The 17,846-nt window shown below is 38.3% G+C and overlaps 1 protein-coding gene and 1 long non-coding RNA gene across 3 annotated transcripts in view; one reads left to right on the top strand and one right to left on the bottom strand.

The window, feature by feature from the left end:
• brinp2 (bone morphogenetic protein/retinoic acid inducible neural-specific 2) overlaps positions 1-17,846 on the top strand; it is a 192,713-nt gene that overhangs the window by 97,941 nt on the left and 76,926 nt on the right. For both annotated transcript variants that reach the window (XM_044367724.1, XM_044367725.1), the window contains one exon: positions 3,529-3,710. In XM_044367724.1, coding sequence (XP_044223659.1) covers positions 3,529-3,710 — 182 coding nt within the window. The remainder of the gene's footprint in view (positions 1-3,528; positions 3,711-17,846) is intronic.
• Positions 10,225-15,849, bottom strand: LOC122993513. Its single transcript, XR_006406399.1, has 3 exons — positions 15,561-15,849; positions 11,859-12,013; positions 10,225-10,905 (listed from the first exon to the last, which is right to left on the bottom strand). It is a non-coding gene; the product is annotated as an uncharacterized LOC122993513 (long non-coding RNA).

The raw sequence follows: 17,846 nt of genomic DNA, 5'->3' as shown, positions 1-17,846 counted from the left end.
ATTATGTGCAGCAAGAGCCTTTACAAAGCAGAAGGGAGATTAAATTGACCCGTTTCTTAGCATATGTCTCTCTTTATTGGATTTCTTTTTAGCCTCTATCTCCGAGGAGAGAAGTAACTCACAAAACAGAATCGCCAGCACTATCGATCGCATGAGTCTCACAAAACGAGACCGAGACCTGTGTTACATTCAGGGTGACAACCTCATGATGTTGATATACTGCTGATCCTGATCATCACATAGCAGCCCAGATATATGAGTACATTTTTACAGTTGGCGTTTTTTTTTTTTTTATATGGAGACTTGTAGAAAATTGATAGTGAGTATAAACACTTCCGAGCATCCATTTCATCAGAGTCGGAGGGAGATTTACGAGGCCAGGGTACTCATATCGGTCAAACTTTATAATATACAGCGATGTATAATGTATAAAATAGTAAGGGATACTTACTCACTTACAAGAGATATAATGGACTTTAAATTATGACAAAACACTATAATTTGATACCGATGTTACCCATACTTCTTCTAAAGACCTCCATGTTTCCAGACGTACACCACCCATCTAAATGCATACTGTTCACATAGACAGGAGTCCTGTTTTCTGACACACACGGTGTCTAACAATCTCTCCGGTATTTTAGTGACGTAATAGGTTTGCATCCACAGACGCCTCACTTTGCTGCCACTTATCACTGGATGCATGCACTGGAGCATCAGCGTGGGAGACGGAGCAGAGATGAATGCACTGGCAGACTGATAGTTAGACTCTATATGTAATTAACAGCCTCGACTAAATGCTCTGAGCCAGTCTGCATACTGATTAGACTGTGGCTGAGAAAAAACACTTTTTTTTTGTTCTGTTTTTTTTTCTTTTCATGCCTGCTCTCCTTAGCTATTGTTATGTTAAGCTGTGAAGTACATTTTGCACAAATGTCTTAAATGTCAGCTGGGTCAAAGTGAAAAAAATCTGCATCAAAAAAACACACTTACTGAAAAAATGTAAGGAATTAGTCAGTAATAAGTTAGTAATGGGGAAGCTATGATTTTATCTAAAGGCAAAAAGCAAAGAATCATGCTGTATTTATGATGTTTGATTTGACATTGGACATTTTTTTAGCCAGCTGCTCACTCAGCTTTTCTGAGTTATGTCACAAACTATCAAATACTCAAAGATTGAAACAGCTAATGTTGTTCTTTCAATCTTTTATGGTTCTTTGAATTGCTTCAAAGCCGGGACCGCTGTGATAATATCCATGAATTATGGTGCGCTTTGTTAAAGCCCAGCAAAAAGTCACCTTTTTGTCGATTTAGGCAAAACATATGCTTAGCCAGGCTCTTTGGAGGTTGTAATTTTACTCGGTATCACACATATTAGTGCAAATTATAAAATGTCTCTTCAGCAAAACCTATTGGCAGCTGTAACTATAACAACAATAACAGCTAAACTCCTCCACATGAGGAGGATTTTAAGGATTTGACTTACATTTCTTGCTTACCACATGTTAGCTAACTAATATTGACATTTCCACCAGGTAAAAACTAACTCTGGTGAGGTTGTGCCAAATTTATCAGGCTAGAAGTAAAAGCTTCATATTTTAAGATACTTCTCTGTGTTTAATTCCTGTTTAAACTGACAAACAGATTTTGTAGTGAATGCGACACTATGGCAAGCTGGTATTTGCTATGTTTCATCAACAATATTAGCTTGTAAATTTATATGGTATTACACTGCCAATGCAACGTCTTTTAATCTTTACACGACCAACTCTGTAATCACATGCTAACCATCTTGACTATGTGAACCCTTGCAAGTTGTTTGTCATCTCTACCATCCATCCTATATGACATGAACGCATTTTAGTTTATTACATTCAAACTGAAACATTTCAATTATGATTATATACCTATAACAGCTGGTCATACGAGTGAACATTTTTAAAGCTAAATGTCACATTATCTAAAATCTAAAAATGTTATGGTTTCTATAATAAATCTTTCATTATTGTAAACATGGTGTTAAGTTTGCTTAGTTATACTAATAAAGTTTTGATTGGGCTACTTTTTGTCAGTCCCATATATCAACACTGGTTAGCTTACGTGTCCAACAAATAGCCTGTGTTAACTCTGCATGAGATTTGAAACCAAACCAAGAGTGCATATTGGGTGGTATAGCGGGGAGTTTGGAGCATTTATACACAGCTGGACCAGTTCTGCCCGTGTAGGAAGCTTGGAACTTCAATTTTGTTATTTTCAGCCCATAAAATATTACTGACTGAAACTTTAAGCCAATATCTTTTAAAACTATATACATTTTGATTTTCCAACACACAAAAAAGAGAAATAACATACTGGTAAGACTCTTCTCCTTATTATAAATTGTGAGTAGCTGCAACTATGTTATGAAACGACCATTAGACAAGAAAAAAAAACCCTTCTGTCATCTTGTCATGGCTTTAGTGCAAATGGCTCTGTGATTGTCTGATGAAGGAATGCAAAGCAAAAGCAAGCGATACATTATTTGCTTCACAGCAGATAAACCACAAAACCACAGTGAGACAGTGGGAAGGCCTGCCAAAGAAATGTCAAATGCAAAAGCAGAATGCCACTTTAGTTCTTCTAAGGATAACATCAGCCTGTTGCTCTGGCATGGTGAAATGTTGCGCTTCGGTGCTTTTTCTCTCCATAACCACACTGCAGACAGAATTACAGCTTAATGCCACTACCTAAAAAGACAAATCCCTCCAAATTAAATGATTCTAGACTGGTGGCTTTATCTTCAGTAGTCATGAAATGTTTTGAGGGAATTGTTTTATCTCACTTAAAGTCTGAAACCAATGGTCACATGGATGCTTTACAATTTGCAGACAAAGCAAAGAGGGTGTGGAGGATGCAACAGTAACACTTCTGAACAAAACTTACAAACACCTAGAAACCCCATCATCTTATACTGTTTGCTGATTTCTCATCTACTTTTAATACTGTCCAGGCAGATCTCTTGACAAGTCATATGTACAAAACAAGAACAAACCGGACTGTTAAACTGGGTGGCAAGATAACTGGGGAACCAGTATGCAGTATTACTTACATAGTAGACCAGTACACCATGAATTTAGCTCACAAGATCATAGCAGACTCACTGTCTGAATATGGGTGAAGATGCAGGATGCAGACTAAAAGAGGCATCACATCCTTTGTCCCACGCAGCATTCAGCTGTTTAACAAGCTTTGATCACATAGTCTGAATTTGGCACTTCCTTGAACTTGATGTCTTTTATCAAATTCCCCAAATTGTGCTTTTTATGATGTTTTTATGATGCTTATATTTTCTGTTATATTATGCGCTGTCATGTATGGTTGTTGATGTTTTTTTGATGTTCTTTTGTGCTCCTTGTGCAGAACAAACTCCCCTTGAGGCCTTGAAGGTTTCATTCATTCTCCATAAAAAAAGGTTCATTGAAGTGCAAAAAAACTGAGATTCTCTGACTGAAAAACTGAACATTGATTAAGCGATTGATTGGTCCACAGGGGAGGAGTCTTTGACCATTTTCCTGGACAAGCAAAAGCTGAACAAGAAGTCAGAAGGCAACAGCAACAGCTCTGTGGTGTCTCTGGAGCTGCTCCATCAGTTGGCAGCTTCATACTTTACAGATCGAGAAAGCACCCTAAGGCGACTGCACCATCTCCAGATCGCCACTTCTGCTATTAAGGTACTGTACTCACAGCACTCATCTACACAGCCAATGACTAAACCCACTTACAGTTATGTCCAGATGCATATTCTTTCATTTCAATCTATGGTGGCAAATGTCTTCCAGCATCCATCTGTGCAGCACCCATGTGTGGAATATTTTGTAGTTCTCCTGGTAGACAAACAACCACCCATCAATGTAGACACAAACATTAACGGTCCTATAAAACTGTCCCTTTGGGATCTATTACTTGATGCTGCACCTTTAACAAATAGCTCTACTTGCTCTCAACGTATGCACACAAAATCTTTTTTAAAGATTATTTTCAGGGTGCATCATTGCTCAAAAGCTGGCAAGAGATGCAAGAGAGCACTTGAGGACATAGCATTTTTTTTTAAAATGTCAGGATTAAAAGCACAGAGTATGAACTGTAGCCCACAGAGGCACTAAAGCATAGCAAATGTCAGGTTTCTTTAAAGTCCTATTGGGAAAAGTCTATTTATGCATACTGTATTCTACTGTATACCATCTGGACTGGGTTATGAGCTGTGTGAGTGCACCTGTATCACGCCTGGCAATTGAAAAGCCCAGTTATGTTTGATTCAGGTACAAAGTGGCCCTTCTTTTAGGATTTTAAGTGGCTTAACACATTTTTACAGCACATAAGCCAGTCTTTTGCTGCATTTTATTTACCTGCACAATCAGCACTCGAATTGCCTCGATGTGGTGAATCATCATTTACCCCAAATCTACCAGCAGGCTTTTACCAGCTCTTTTCATCGTTAATTGCAAAGAGGCACCATTTTGTTGAAAATCCACTCAAACAACAGGAAAAGAAATCCTATTATCTCTCCTTTTTTTCCCCCCTCGACGACTGGAAGCAAAGAATAACCAAGCGATACATTTTTCACATAGGAGCGGATCTGTTATCTTTCATGCGATGACAGCAGGTGTGTGGGTGTATGGACCGCGCTTTCATGCTTCAACTTAAATATAAATCTGATTCAAATGAATCATTTCTAAGAGTCAACTTTATGTGTAACTTGAATGAGGCAGCTCATTTCCAAGCACTGTCGCTGAAAATGCAGAATGTTGCATGCTCACAGTGTGTAGAAAAAGGCACAAGGTAAAAAAAAAAAAAAGGTCTGAGATATGCTCTCAGATCTTTTTTTTTTCCCCCCAAGAGTCACTTTAAAAGGGACACTGAAGCACTTGATTGCTTGAAAGCCTTGAATGGTTGCACAAGAGAAACGGAGAACACAAAGACCTCCTGGACTCAACCCAGTTAGCTTTTAACCTAGAGAGAAAAGTCTGATTATTATGAGAACATGAAATTGAATTTTAATGATAAAGTTTGTTGGATACTTTCATGACATATTAACTACTGGGAATCTGAGTGAAAACATCATTTATACAAACTTTACTGCAGTGCAGGCTGTAATCCACAGTCCAAAAAGAAAAAAAAATGGAAAATAAAAATAATAGTTTTCATATTTAAGGTTATCACCGCAAACCAGCACTTTAATATGTAAAAAAAAAAAGACAAATACAAATTGTCTTGCTTACTGAAGTATGAATGCTTCATCGCACTCACACAGCCATTACAATAAGACCACATTCTCACATTCTCAGCTAAGCCTGAATTAATGATGAGCTGAAATTCTGCTCAATTTGATACATTTATGTCTGTGGGGAGAGGCTAATGAGTGACTGCTGCACTAAAACAATCAGTTATCTTTTGCGTCAGCCACAAAGAAGTCAACAATAGCAGATAAATAAGTAAGTGGTGATCATTAAGATCTGTTTCCCACATCAGTTGGCCTGTTTTCAATTCATGAAGTGATATTATGTGAAAAACACTTTGTGCAAATGCATTTATGTCATTCCTATTTAATGACGAGTCTTAATTCAAAATATTGACAGTATGTTTTCATATTTCAACCTGAATGGAGCTTTGCTGGACACAACTGTGCAAAATTAATGGAATTTAAGCAGCATTTAGACGTTTAGTAATATTTGATATGATGAGTCATCCAAAGCAGTTAAGAATGAGGTTATCCTTGATGTATAGTAAATGCTGTTTCTTTAGCGTTTTTGAAGTGATTGGACTTAAATGTAAAGGTATGTGATTATAATATAAATACAGTTAAGTTAAAGGTGAATCATTATGAGGTTCCAAGTTTGATGCAGAGTAATGAATTAGGCTGGAATCCAACCAGGCAAATTAGGTAACCCTGCACCCCGCACCCCCAAGGGCCCCAAAAAGCCACAGGTTGACTGTTTGTCAAATAATTGTGCATAATTTAATTAGAATAATTACACATTTTTTTAAGAAGTCGCACCACATAAGTAGTATATCAATCAAGATGGGTCTGACATGACCTAATCTTCTGGCTCCGTGTCAAATCTAGTTTTATAACTTAATAACAGGTGAAAATCTTGTTTTTTAAATGCTGCAGTGATGTAGAAGTGTACTCCAGGGGTCTGTCAGTGCACAGTGACATCACTGTTGGGTGTGTTTACAAATGCAACAGACCACACTTGTGACCACACCCATCAGCTGACATGACCACAGGTTCACTGCAATTACTTTGCAATAAATTGATTAATTGCAAATTTGTTTGGCAATATGCACCACTAAAGCAAAATTAAAAGGGCCCTCAGGTGGCTCCCGTATTTTTACACTATCTTGAAAATGTAATTTTAATACCATACCAATTTAACATTTCAGTTGATGTTATACTCACATGGCACATATGCATCAACAAATTTTAGTTACATCAAATAATCACAAATGAACTGACAGGGTATTCCAGCTTAGAAATACTTGTTTTGTTGATTGGTTTCTGGGAGCGTTATCCCAGGACCCCTACAGGTTAATCAGGGTATAATGATGATTCACTCAGCAGACACCGTTAGCTTGTAAAAATACTAATTAAAAATAGTACTTCTGTAACTTTGCTTTCACTAAAACTTCAGGACATTATATGGCAAAATCCCCACTCTTGTGTGCTCCTGTCAGGCAGTGGAGAAAATGGACATAAAAGTGAATAAATGCTTTAAATTGCATGATGGGAATTTTCTACAATAGCCACTTTACTTTTTCTAGACTCCAACTATAGAGTCTGAGTAACACCAGCTGTCAACAGCAAGGACACACCAATGACTCCTCCAAACTCTTTTAAAGAGTAGAAAGTCCTCCTATCCGCCCACCTCAGACATTTCTAGCAGTTTTTTGACGGGTAAAGCTTTAGTAAAAGTAAAAGTAAAATGGGTAGAGAAAGATGCAACAGCATCACATAAGGCAGGGAACCGGCGCTGCCCCAGAGGTATCGTATACCAACCAAGAAAGGAACAGAGTTATCACAGCCTGTACTCAAGAGACTCACTCTGAAAGTTAGAAATCAACCTAAATTACAATTCAAATGCTGCAGCTGTCAAGTGAAAACATTTTATCTTAACACAGTCTGAAATGAAGAAAAGTTTGTTTGAGTTCCGTTTCCACTAGGGCTTAAGACTCGTCCAAAAGGGGGGGGGGGGGGGGAATGTAAACCTGATAATTACATGATTATTGACAGCTTTCTGTAACTTTAGAGTCCTTCTCCAAATTTATCAAATGTTGATTTATGCATGAAATAACCTTAATTTATTAGTAGTTTTGTATTTTTACAAAAGTTTTAGTTTTGTGCAGTTATAATTAAGTAACTGTGTCTGCAAAATAATTTTCCCCCTCAATAGTCGTCTATGGCAGTATTTCCCTGCCAGGAGTGTTTGTCACCCAGAGGGTATTTCTGCAGTTACCAGAGGATACATGGGAAGACTCTGGAGAAGCTGTACTAATTTGAAATAAATAAGATTACAAATGTGTGTGAGGCTAATCTTTAGTGTATTTATTCCCACAATAACAAATAAATTACCAGCTGCAAAAGGCCGATTGCACAGAACATGCCGCTCACTAACCTGGGTCAGTTGTAACACCACGTACATATCCAGAGTACAGGACAGCTAGTTAGCAAGAGCACAAAAGTCAAAATAGAAAGCTAAATGTGATGGATAAGTGGTTGAAACATCCTACTTTTACCACTACAAGTGCCAGTACAAATGCACTTTACCAGAAAGACACCAAACCTATCTACCCTCATTTCCTGTGCATGTCATGCACTATAAATAATAATATGCACAACATGACCCTTAAGTTAAACTGTAAGTGTAAAAAGCTTTAACAATCCTGTCAAATCTTTTATTCCATTATTTGGATCCAGGTCGCATTGGTAGCAGGCTTAACCAGCCACAACCTCCAGCTCCTCCTGGGGGATAACAAGGCCTTTCCAGGCCACATGGAATTTACAGTGTAATCCCTCTAGTGAGTTCTAGGCCTACCCCACAGTCTCCTCCTGGTTTGACGTGTCTGAAAAACCTCCAGAGTGAGGTGTCCTTGAGGCATCCTGACCAGACGACTGAAACATCCCGACTGACTCTGTTCAAACTATGATACTAAGCTGTTATTTAATTTGTAATATTAGGCTATAAAGTGTTGTGTCAGTGATGTTGTTTTGGCTACAAATGTTTGTTAAAAATCTTGATTTCTTATTGTAAATACAAAATGAATAGTGAATTTATTCTCATTAGATTTTTGGAATACCTAGCTGCATAGATTTGCATATTAATGATATAATGTAATAAAACTAATTACATTATATCATTTAACTATTATTGGCTCTAAGGATCTCTGACAGCGAGAACTAATAATTACCAAGGAAAGTTTGGTCTAATTTTTTAACATACAGTATTTAAAGGAAGAACCCTAACAGGAAGTAAATATTCTTAGAGGTTTGTAAGGATATATTTATTGATACATAGTGACCCCTTATTTTTTAATTTTGTCCTTGCAGTTTATTATTTTTTTCTGGTTGCTAATTCTATTTGCCCAGATTTATTTTATTTTGTTTTGTTCTGCTCCTGTGTTTCAATATATTGTGTATATATTGAAAAAAAGTGAATACACATTTAAATTACTAGAAAGAAACTACCACTAACTTTTAGATTAGTCCTTGTCAGAAATATGCAGCATATGTGCATCAGTTTGTTTCCATCCACGCAGTAAATTTAATATCACCTCCAAATGTGAAAAAAAACAACTAAAAAATGAACATCTGAACATGATTACCTGTCCATGGTGACAGGAATAGAACAGCTTTTCTGCTTGAAGACTTGCAGTCAGGTAGATCTGTGTTCTTTAGCAATCGCAGAGATTTTGCACACCCGCCTACACACACACGCAGATACACATGCGCTTACAAGTGTGCACACAACAAGCAAGCACAGTAACTCCCACTGAGAGAAGAGCATTCTTTAAATGTTTCTGCTAAATGAGGATCTCTGGTATGCAAGCCACCTGCCACGCTGTGTTCTGCCAGATCAACTCGTCACCGAGAAGGAAGCCACACTGAGTGGGATGTACTTGACCTGTGTCCATGTACGCCTCTGGGCTCTGTGTCGCTGTAGCGCAGAGTAGGAGGTGGGAGTGAAATACATTATCTTTATCTGCAGCAATAAAGTAGAGGAAGCTCAGTAACAGATTCGGTTTAGACCATATCGTTCTGGAGCCTTCACCTTCTGTAACATCTGTGTGACTTCTGCCGTTTGGAAATGAGAGAGGAACTGGCTCTCTTTGACGCGAAGGGAGGCAGAGTATTTTTACCACAGCGCTGCTGATGTCGAGAGTTAAAATCAACAGGGAAACTGCAGAGAGACAGTTTACACCTCCATAAAACCTTAACATGTTCTATTAAACACCTTTATTGACCACTATACAGTTATGAAAATAAAGGTTTTATACTCTTGAAAAACAACTGCATAGGAAATCATAACACTTTTTTATGATTTTAATCTTCTATAATTCATCCTTGTGGTGTCAAAATATTACTTTACGATGTCATATCCCAAAAGCCTTTGACTGAACACTAACTTAAACCTCAACACAGTCACTGTAAATGCTTTTATTACTAGACGTGTTTTATGTGTTTACATTATCATGCTTTCATGTGTTTAATGTGTTTAGTTGTTTTAATTTCTATGTGTCTACATAGTTTTAATATTCATTTTTACATGTTTTTAATCTATTTTAATTGGATTGTTTTATAATTTTATCATCCTCACATCGGTGTTTTTATTTAACAACTGTAATTGTTCTTCGACAATGTTCCTTTTTTATTTTCTGTAAAGCACACAATTGGCTTGGTATGAAATAGGCTATATAAATAAAGTTGCCTTGCCTTCTGGGTTGTTCATCCAGCAGTTTACAGGGTGACTCATATTGTAACATTCAGTGTGTGGTTCATTTTTCTGAAAGGATCATTCTGACGTTCTATGTTTTTATTATTGTCAACAAATCCCAAGCAATTTATTTGCTGTCCCTCGATACTTACCAACTTCCTTATCCTGTGTGTGGCTTCAAGTTCATTCATTCTTAATGTAGACAAACACATCACAAATATATATATATATATATATATATATATTATATTTTATTACTTGCTGCTGTTGGTCTTTTCATTGGATTTGTTGACATTAAGAAACAATAGAATATCACCAGCCTGTATTCCGTCACACCACTTGTTACATTACTCGTTCTCATTATGCCCATAAACCTATTGGGGGGCCAGTTGTAAACTATTGTTGGGCCCATATAGAAACCCACCAAGCATCGCACATAGTGCATTGTGTACTGAAGGTACTCCGTCATCTCCAAGCTCCCATGAACAGCACACACAGCAGACTTTACATCACAGACACCCAGACAGCAAACAGCGCTCCTGTCCTGTCATGCAACCTTGCCCCACTTTTTATGTATGCCAATAAGTTAGTGGTAGACCTGATTCAGGAATATTGCACATGTAAACACAATATACACTAAAATAATTAAGATCTTAAAGGGGATATGTCATGCTTTTTTGGTTATGTGTGACGTCTATGTTAAAGTACCAAAACCTGAGGTGAACATACAGGAGGTAAATGTTACATGGCGTGCCTGAAATGGACCATCTCCGGAGTTGAGTCAACGTGTGCCCAACAAGCAGGTTGCGGTGACGTCTCGCTGGCAGGGCTGACCGGGCTGACCGGGGCCAACCTGGGATGACCCCCATTCTCTCCCTCAAATAAGGGCGTGTTGTGAGTGTTAAGCTGTCAGGGACCAGAGACAGAGCAGACAGGACTGCAGGGAACAAGAGAAACAGCGTCAGAACAGGATACAGACAGCACCCAAAGCCCTCAGGATAAATGTAGGCAAAAGTGGCTTGAAGCCTAGACTGACTGGTGTAGAGGCTGGGTGTGGGATCAAACATGTATGGATGCATTCGAGAAGTTTATATTTTGAGTAAAGAATGAGAAAAAGAAGTGAAATCCTGTTTCAGACAGAGGCTGAGCTGAGGAGTTGCAAAGATATTCCAGCAGTGCCCCAGATTATAAACATAGACCTGGAAATATGCATAATATGTCCTCTTTAATTAAAGATTAGATGTAGGATCCCTCTACAAAAACTCAACACAAAAATAGTTATAAGGCAAGACCCACCTTGATTGATATGTCACTTTAGTGGCACAAACTCCCTAACAAATCTGCAGTTAATCAAATTACCAAAAAGCAATTGACATGCAGTGAAGCTGGTGGATTTGGGGATTTGGGACCCTGGATCAGTCCCCCACTTTGCTCGCTTGGTTATCTAGACTTGCCCATAAATAACTGTTTGCTTGTGCTGGGGCTTCAGAAGCTGTTGTATTGTATTTATTGGGACCATGTAAAGTGTTAAACATAGATTTGATGTACTGCACCAGAGTTAGCTTATAGCTCATTCAAATCTAATTTTCAGCACAAGGTAAAAGCAGGACAGTGCAACCTTTTGAGACATACTACACCAATAAAGAGGTAAATTAGCATAAGAATGATGGTCTGTACCAATTAATTTGAACAGTAATTGTATTGTGACCTCTGAAACAGGAGCAGAAATGTATTAGTCAGAGAAATAATAAAAGAGATTACATTTGCTGAAATGTGTATGTCAGGTTTTTAGGAATCATTAGAAAGCATACACAGCACCCATGTTTGAATAATGCACATTGTTGAATAAACAGTAAAATCAAAGTGGTCCAGGTTGAATAATCCACTCACTGAAGGGCTCTTGGGAGTTTTTAACAAAGGTAAAACCGGGGGTGGCAACTCTCTGGTGGATTGTCATTGAAGTTCCTCAGAGAGATACAAACAAGCCCAGTGTGTATCCATTGTAACAAAGCTGAAATTTATCGGATCTGACTCATTTGTGGATTCTAGAACAAACGGGGAGAAAAAAAATGGGAGAAAGTTCAGTACATGGGGATATAAAATCACAATTTCTATTTGAGAACAGTGATTGTGGTCAGCTTGAACTCATGTCTGTTACAATGGAATCCACGGGTGACAAGTTTTAATGGTGGGGGAAAAAATACCAAAACATCCAAAAAGCTCTTAAACCACTCCTGCAGCCAGCATGATTTAAGACCCAAACTCATTACAAGCAATAATTGACACGTATCATTTGATGCTGCTATGGCGCACTGCAGGCATCAGATTTGAAATGCCAACACAGATTTGTCCTTTTTGTTGTTTGTATTAACTGCTGCATCAGTTGGATGAAATGAATGAATGAAAAGGAGAAATACAGAGGAGGAAAATTCAACTAAGAGCATCTGTTTCCACAGTAAAACATCTGTTGAATGTTTGATGGTTATTTATTTGTGCTTTTGAACGTAACTGCTGTGAAACAATCAGAAAATAATGTTTTGTGCTTGCTCGCCGATGCTCAGCTGGCTTGAGCTATTTCGGCTGCAAAGAAAACAGCTTTGGTCGCTGGGTCCTCATCTGACGCTCCAAAATCGAAAAAGGGTCGGAGTTGGTGCGTCAAGGCGGTTTGACACGCCTCATAACGCTTTTGTTGCATGTTCATTTAAAACAACAGGTGTATTTCAAAATAAGTGCATCAGATGCTTTCGGTGCATTTGGGTCTTTACTTCAGACATTTAATGGCAGTCATTCTGTCTTTGTGCTTCTCTGTTTAGTGATCAGGGGTCTCATTTGTTTTGTGCGTATGCAACGGTTATAAATGAGACTCCTGAACTTTCCCCAGAAACTCCACTGGTGGTGTTTTCTGTAGCAAAACTAAGCAGACACTCAGCAGGAAACAATAACCCACCTGAACTCTGTCTATGCAGCTTCAAAGCAGGTGAACTTCTGCACAATTTTGAACATAACTATTATAAGCTAAGTTACTGTGACCATGTGCATTCCTTTAAATCTTTTTACATGTTTTCTTAGAAGCCGAGACTCCCACAGTATGGCACAAGAATTTTTAAAAAAGCATATATTCACAGTGCTACATGGTCTATGCACTTTAAAGGTTAAGCAAAGATTTAAATATCAAGATTTTTCTCAATGCTTGATGCAAAAGTGCATAAGGACAGTCCCACCACGCTCCCGTATCCTGCTCATTAAGACGCATGCCGCATAACCTCAACGTCCGCAGTTCAAATGCAGCAGCAGAAAAAAAGAATACAGCTCAATTACAATTCAAAACTCAGCTGCACGTGCGTTGACTGGGACCAGAAAGAACTCACACATTACACCAATTTTAAAGTCTCTGCACTGGGTACCTGTTTGCTTTAGAATTGATTTTAAGATCCTTTTGTTGGTTTATAATGGTCTTGGTCCTACCTATTTATCAGATTTGCTTTTAGCCTATGAACCCTCTAGATCCCTCAGGTCTTCTGGTAATGGCCTTATAATTAGCCCTGAAGTCAGAACAAAAACCCACAGTGAGGCATCCTTTTATTACTACGGTCCTCATCTCTGGAACAGCCTTCCTGAAGACCTGAAGGCTGCAGAGAATGTTGATATTTTCAAAAGCAGACTCAAGACCTGCTATTTTAGTCTGACTTTTAATTGAAATTTATTGATTTTATATTTTAGTCTGTTTTACTTCTTGGTATATCTTGTTATTTTATTTGAATGTATTATTATTCATATTTTTTTGTTTTTGTTTTCTATTATTAACTTATTTTGCTATTTTGAGTTTTTATCCATTTCTTATCCTGCCTCTGCTGTTTCCTCATCGCAAGTTAATGAGATTTATGACAATGTTTCCTCAGTTCCTGTTTTTATTGTGTGCTGTCATTATTGAGAGCTTTATTAATTACACAGTCATTTATCGCTTTGTGTGTGGATGGGGGGGAGGTTATTGTTTTATTGTGTGAAGCACTTTGTGTTACATTTTGTTTGTATGACAAGTGCTATGCAGTCTGATTGATTGATTGATTCATTAATTAATTGATAGATAATCATTCCTCCTGTTCTGTTCATACTGGCTACTAGAAGATCCCTTCATAATGCTCTTACAATGTAAGTGATGGGGGACAAAATCCACAGTCCTCCGTCTGTGCAAAAATGTATTTAAAAGTTAATCTGAAGGAAACTCTGAAGCCTCATATAAGCTTCACATGAACTTTTTAATGCATTTTTTCACAAAATGACTGTGTGGACACACTGTGGATTTTGGCTCCCTTCACTTACACTGAAAGTGCATTTGAAGGGGATCTTTTAATAGCCAGTATGACCAGGAGGAGTGATTACAGCGAGGAAAACCTCTTTCACTGTTCAGGAGCTTCACTGCTAAAAGCTACTGATTCGGTCAGGGATGACTTGATATAGAGAGTTCAGCTTGAAGATTTAGTGTGTAAGATGTATTCATACATATATTGAACACCTCTATACTGTTTGTGAAGTCTATATTATTCACCCAAACAGCCAATGTCCCCACTGTGCAGATGTAAACAGCTAGCAACATACTGTACACTGTGTTTATGTGATGTTTTTCTCCAGGCAGATAGCTCTTCTTTTCTTCTTATCGCTGTATGTTTATCAGTGATACAGCTTTAGGATAATTGGGATTTTTTTCCCTCAAGCTGAATTTTTTTTTTTTTTTATCTCACACAGATGAATTCTTGCCTCAGTTTGCAACAGCAAAACGAATGTGCTTCTGTTAGCATCCACTCATTCCTTTGCAGTGATCTTATATTCCGTAGAGCCTATAAATTCACTGTCAGTGTGAACACTTTAACAGAACTGATTTTGTTGCACAGTCAATACAGATACATGAATGATATTCAACAGTTGAGTCTATTCTGTTAATAAAGCAGATTATCTGTGACCACATCTGTGGCTTAAACAACAAGCCAAAACGTCCCTTTTCCCCCTCACTAATCTCCCTTTGCTTCTCGCCTTTATCTCTTGCTAATCTTTAACTACATCTCAGCGGTCTGTTTTTTTTTTTTTTTAAGATATTTGAGGGATGTTTGAGATATATATCTTCTGTAGCGCCTTGAAGGGTAACTTCCATTTTTTTTTTGATAATAGATGCAATCTTAAGGCAAGGCAGAGTGTGAAGTTGTGAGGGACAAGGCTGTTTTAAGATGAACAGACTGCTTCATTTGCCAAATAGTGTGATTTAGCTGGAGAATGGCTTTGCCAGGGGCCATATCCATCTTCCTATGCTAATTATCCTATCTCGAACGCTCAGTCCGTTAAATTAACTGTTGCTATTATCCTTGTTCATTCTTTCTTATTGTTATTTTCCTTCTCTTGCCTTTTTTTTCTTTATTCCATGCGTTCTCTCTGTCTCATTCTTGATTTTTGAGCATTTCTGTTTCTCCCACGTTTCTTCCCTAGCTTTGCATCTTTTGTCTTTTACTCTACTCTTGTCACAGGTGGCAAATGCAGACTATAGAGGCAGGCAGGGACAGTTCAGTGAGTTTATTGTCAAAAGTGAAGATACAAAAAGCTCACTGGCAAGTCCAAACAGCAGTAGTGTTAAATCCGCAGAGTTGCAGGGATGAGATATGGAAAAGTCCAGACAGGCAGGCAAGCAGGTGCAGATATGTTACAGGTCCAGGTAACTGAAAACAGCAGCTCGAAAGGACTGACAAAAATCAACATGGTAACAACAACGATCTGACGAGGGAACAAAGGATGTGGAACAGTATATGAAGTAAGTGGCTGACGAAGGAATGAGTTGCAGATGAGGAGTAGGCCAAGTAACTGCAGGACTGATGAGAAGTGGGAACAGGTGTGTAGATGGGGATAGGAGGGAAAGTCAGAGGGAATCTGGCGGAGTTGGAACAAAGTACATGGCCTGGGAGAAATGAGCAGGGGCTGTAGACAGAGATGGAGAGCAAGGCAGAGGGCTGAGGGATGAGGGAGTGTGGCTGCAGAGGACTGAGGAGCAGATTTTGCCAACTCTTCCCTTCCCGCCTGCTCTTTTTCTTTCCTCAATTAGCAGCCCTACACCAGAGCATCTTACACAACATGCCATGTAGGATATTATTTATTTATCATATTTTCCATGACAAGTATTTCAACAGCACTAATATCCAGGTCAGATATTTGCTATGATTAATATTTCATTGACCTTGATGGTAGAAATTTCAGGCACATCTCCTCAGTTAAGAGAGTAACTTTTATTTATTAGTGCAAGAGAAACGACTCTATTTAGTCCTTATTGAGGTATACATATTAACTGTAAGTCTCCGAAGATAAAGACAGAATGGCAGAGTAAGGCTGTGTGAGAGAGTGCATGGAGATGTATAGAAGTACAACTATTTTGATCAAGTGACAGAAATTGTAAGGATATCAGGCAGCTGATAAGGAGTTGGGCCCCTCTTTGTCTTTAGAACAGTTTTATTACTCCTTGATCTTTGCCGTTCTGCATCTTGAAGTGTTTGTATTGTGATATTAGACCTCTCTTCAAAAAGAAGAGCATCTAGTACTCTGAGATGAAGACGTAGATGTGGATGAAGCAGGAGGAAATCTGCCAACTGTAGTTGTTATATCAATGTCAGATCATTTACAAAAATAAAGATCCAGTTTGCAAACTGAGAAGAACATGTCATGTCATTGTCTCCTAATTATGTGTGTATTTAACTATAGACAATAACATTACGCCCACGTTTTACTCCAAAAAGATCCCAAAAGTCTTTCACTGTAAATATTACAATATTAAGTAAGCAATAATACACAACAGGGTGTCCAAACACAAAAATAACAGGTTGTAACCAAAAAAAAAAAAATGAAGCAAAGCATGTTTCCCCCTTTGAGTCCATTTTTTTGGGATCAGGACACCTCAGAGTGTATTATCATATTACACAATGGCCACTTACTACAAGAAAAAAATTGTGTTCATGTCATCATCCGAAGTATGTTTCATAGTCAGTTTAACCCATGGCTAGGCCCATTTTACCCAAGAGTTAACTAGTAACTTGAAGCAGATGTATGGTTGCTATGGTTACCTGCGTTTTAGAATAATTTGTGCACTGATACTGGACACAATTTACCACCATGAATTAGTATTCTCTGTAGCCATGACATGAACTCAACATATGAAAATACTGTGCTATACTGTTAATGTGTAAGCATGTTCAACTTTTTTTTGTAATTATCTTTTTATTTGAATATAACGAGACCTTCGATGAGACTGTGTTGTCCCAGCCCTGCTGCCTCTCCCTGGGCCTGCCCTTTGATGCTCCCCACAAACTCTGTGGCTGGTGATCAGGGCCATGCCAAGACCTTTAGAGGGTGCAGGTGCTCAAAGTTGTCCCCCATCCTATGAAGTCGGAGGGGCAGTATGATTCACTCTCTATTGTGTGTGTGTGTGTATGCAACAGTGGACCTCAGCGTCGTTACACATTCACCAACAGGGGACCGCTAAGCAGGAAGTCCCCTCTTTGATAGGTAGACATCGCTCAAGGATCCAAGTCCCCTCTTGGCAATTACTTTTTAAAAAAAATAAAAAGCACATTTGCAGTAATATTATGGGAAAAGATCTTCTATTTTTTGTTCTTTTAAAATGACCAGAAACAGAGGTCACTACACTTGGCTGGTGTAGAATGATAATCCACTGTTGGCCATGAAGGCATGTATGTGTGTGTGTGCATGTCCTGTTGGCACCTATTAAACATCACTAAGCCAAAGGTAACATTATCTGCTGGCTGGACGAGGCACACTGAGAGCTGAGAACCAAAGTGGCCACAGTACAGATGACAAACTTTGAGGACCAAGCTTTTGTCATTGTAAAGG

The sequence above is a fragment of the Thunnus albacares genome, chromosome 12 (genome assembly GCF_914725855.1).
Source record: "Thunnus albacares chromosome 12, fThuAlb1.1, whole genome shotgun sequence".
In the NCBI taxonomy this organism is placed as follows: Eukaryota; Metazoa; Chordata; class Actinopteri; order Scombriformes; family Scombridae; genus Thunnus; species Thunnus albacares.
Note: the sequence above shows the minus strand (reverse complement) of the source record. Positions and strands in the feature narration are given on the sequence as shown.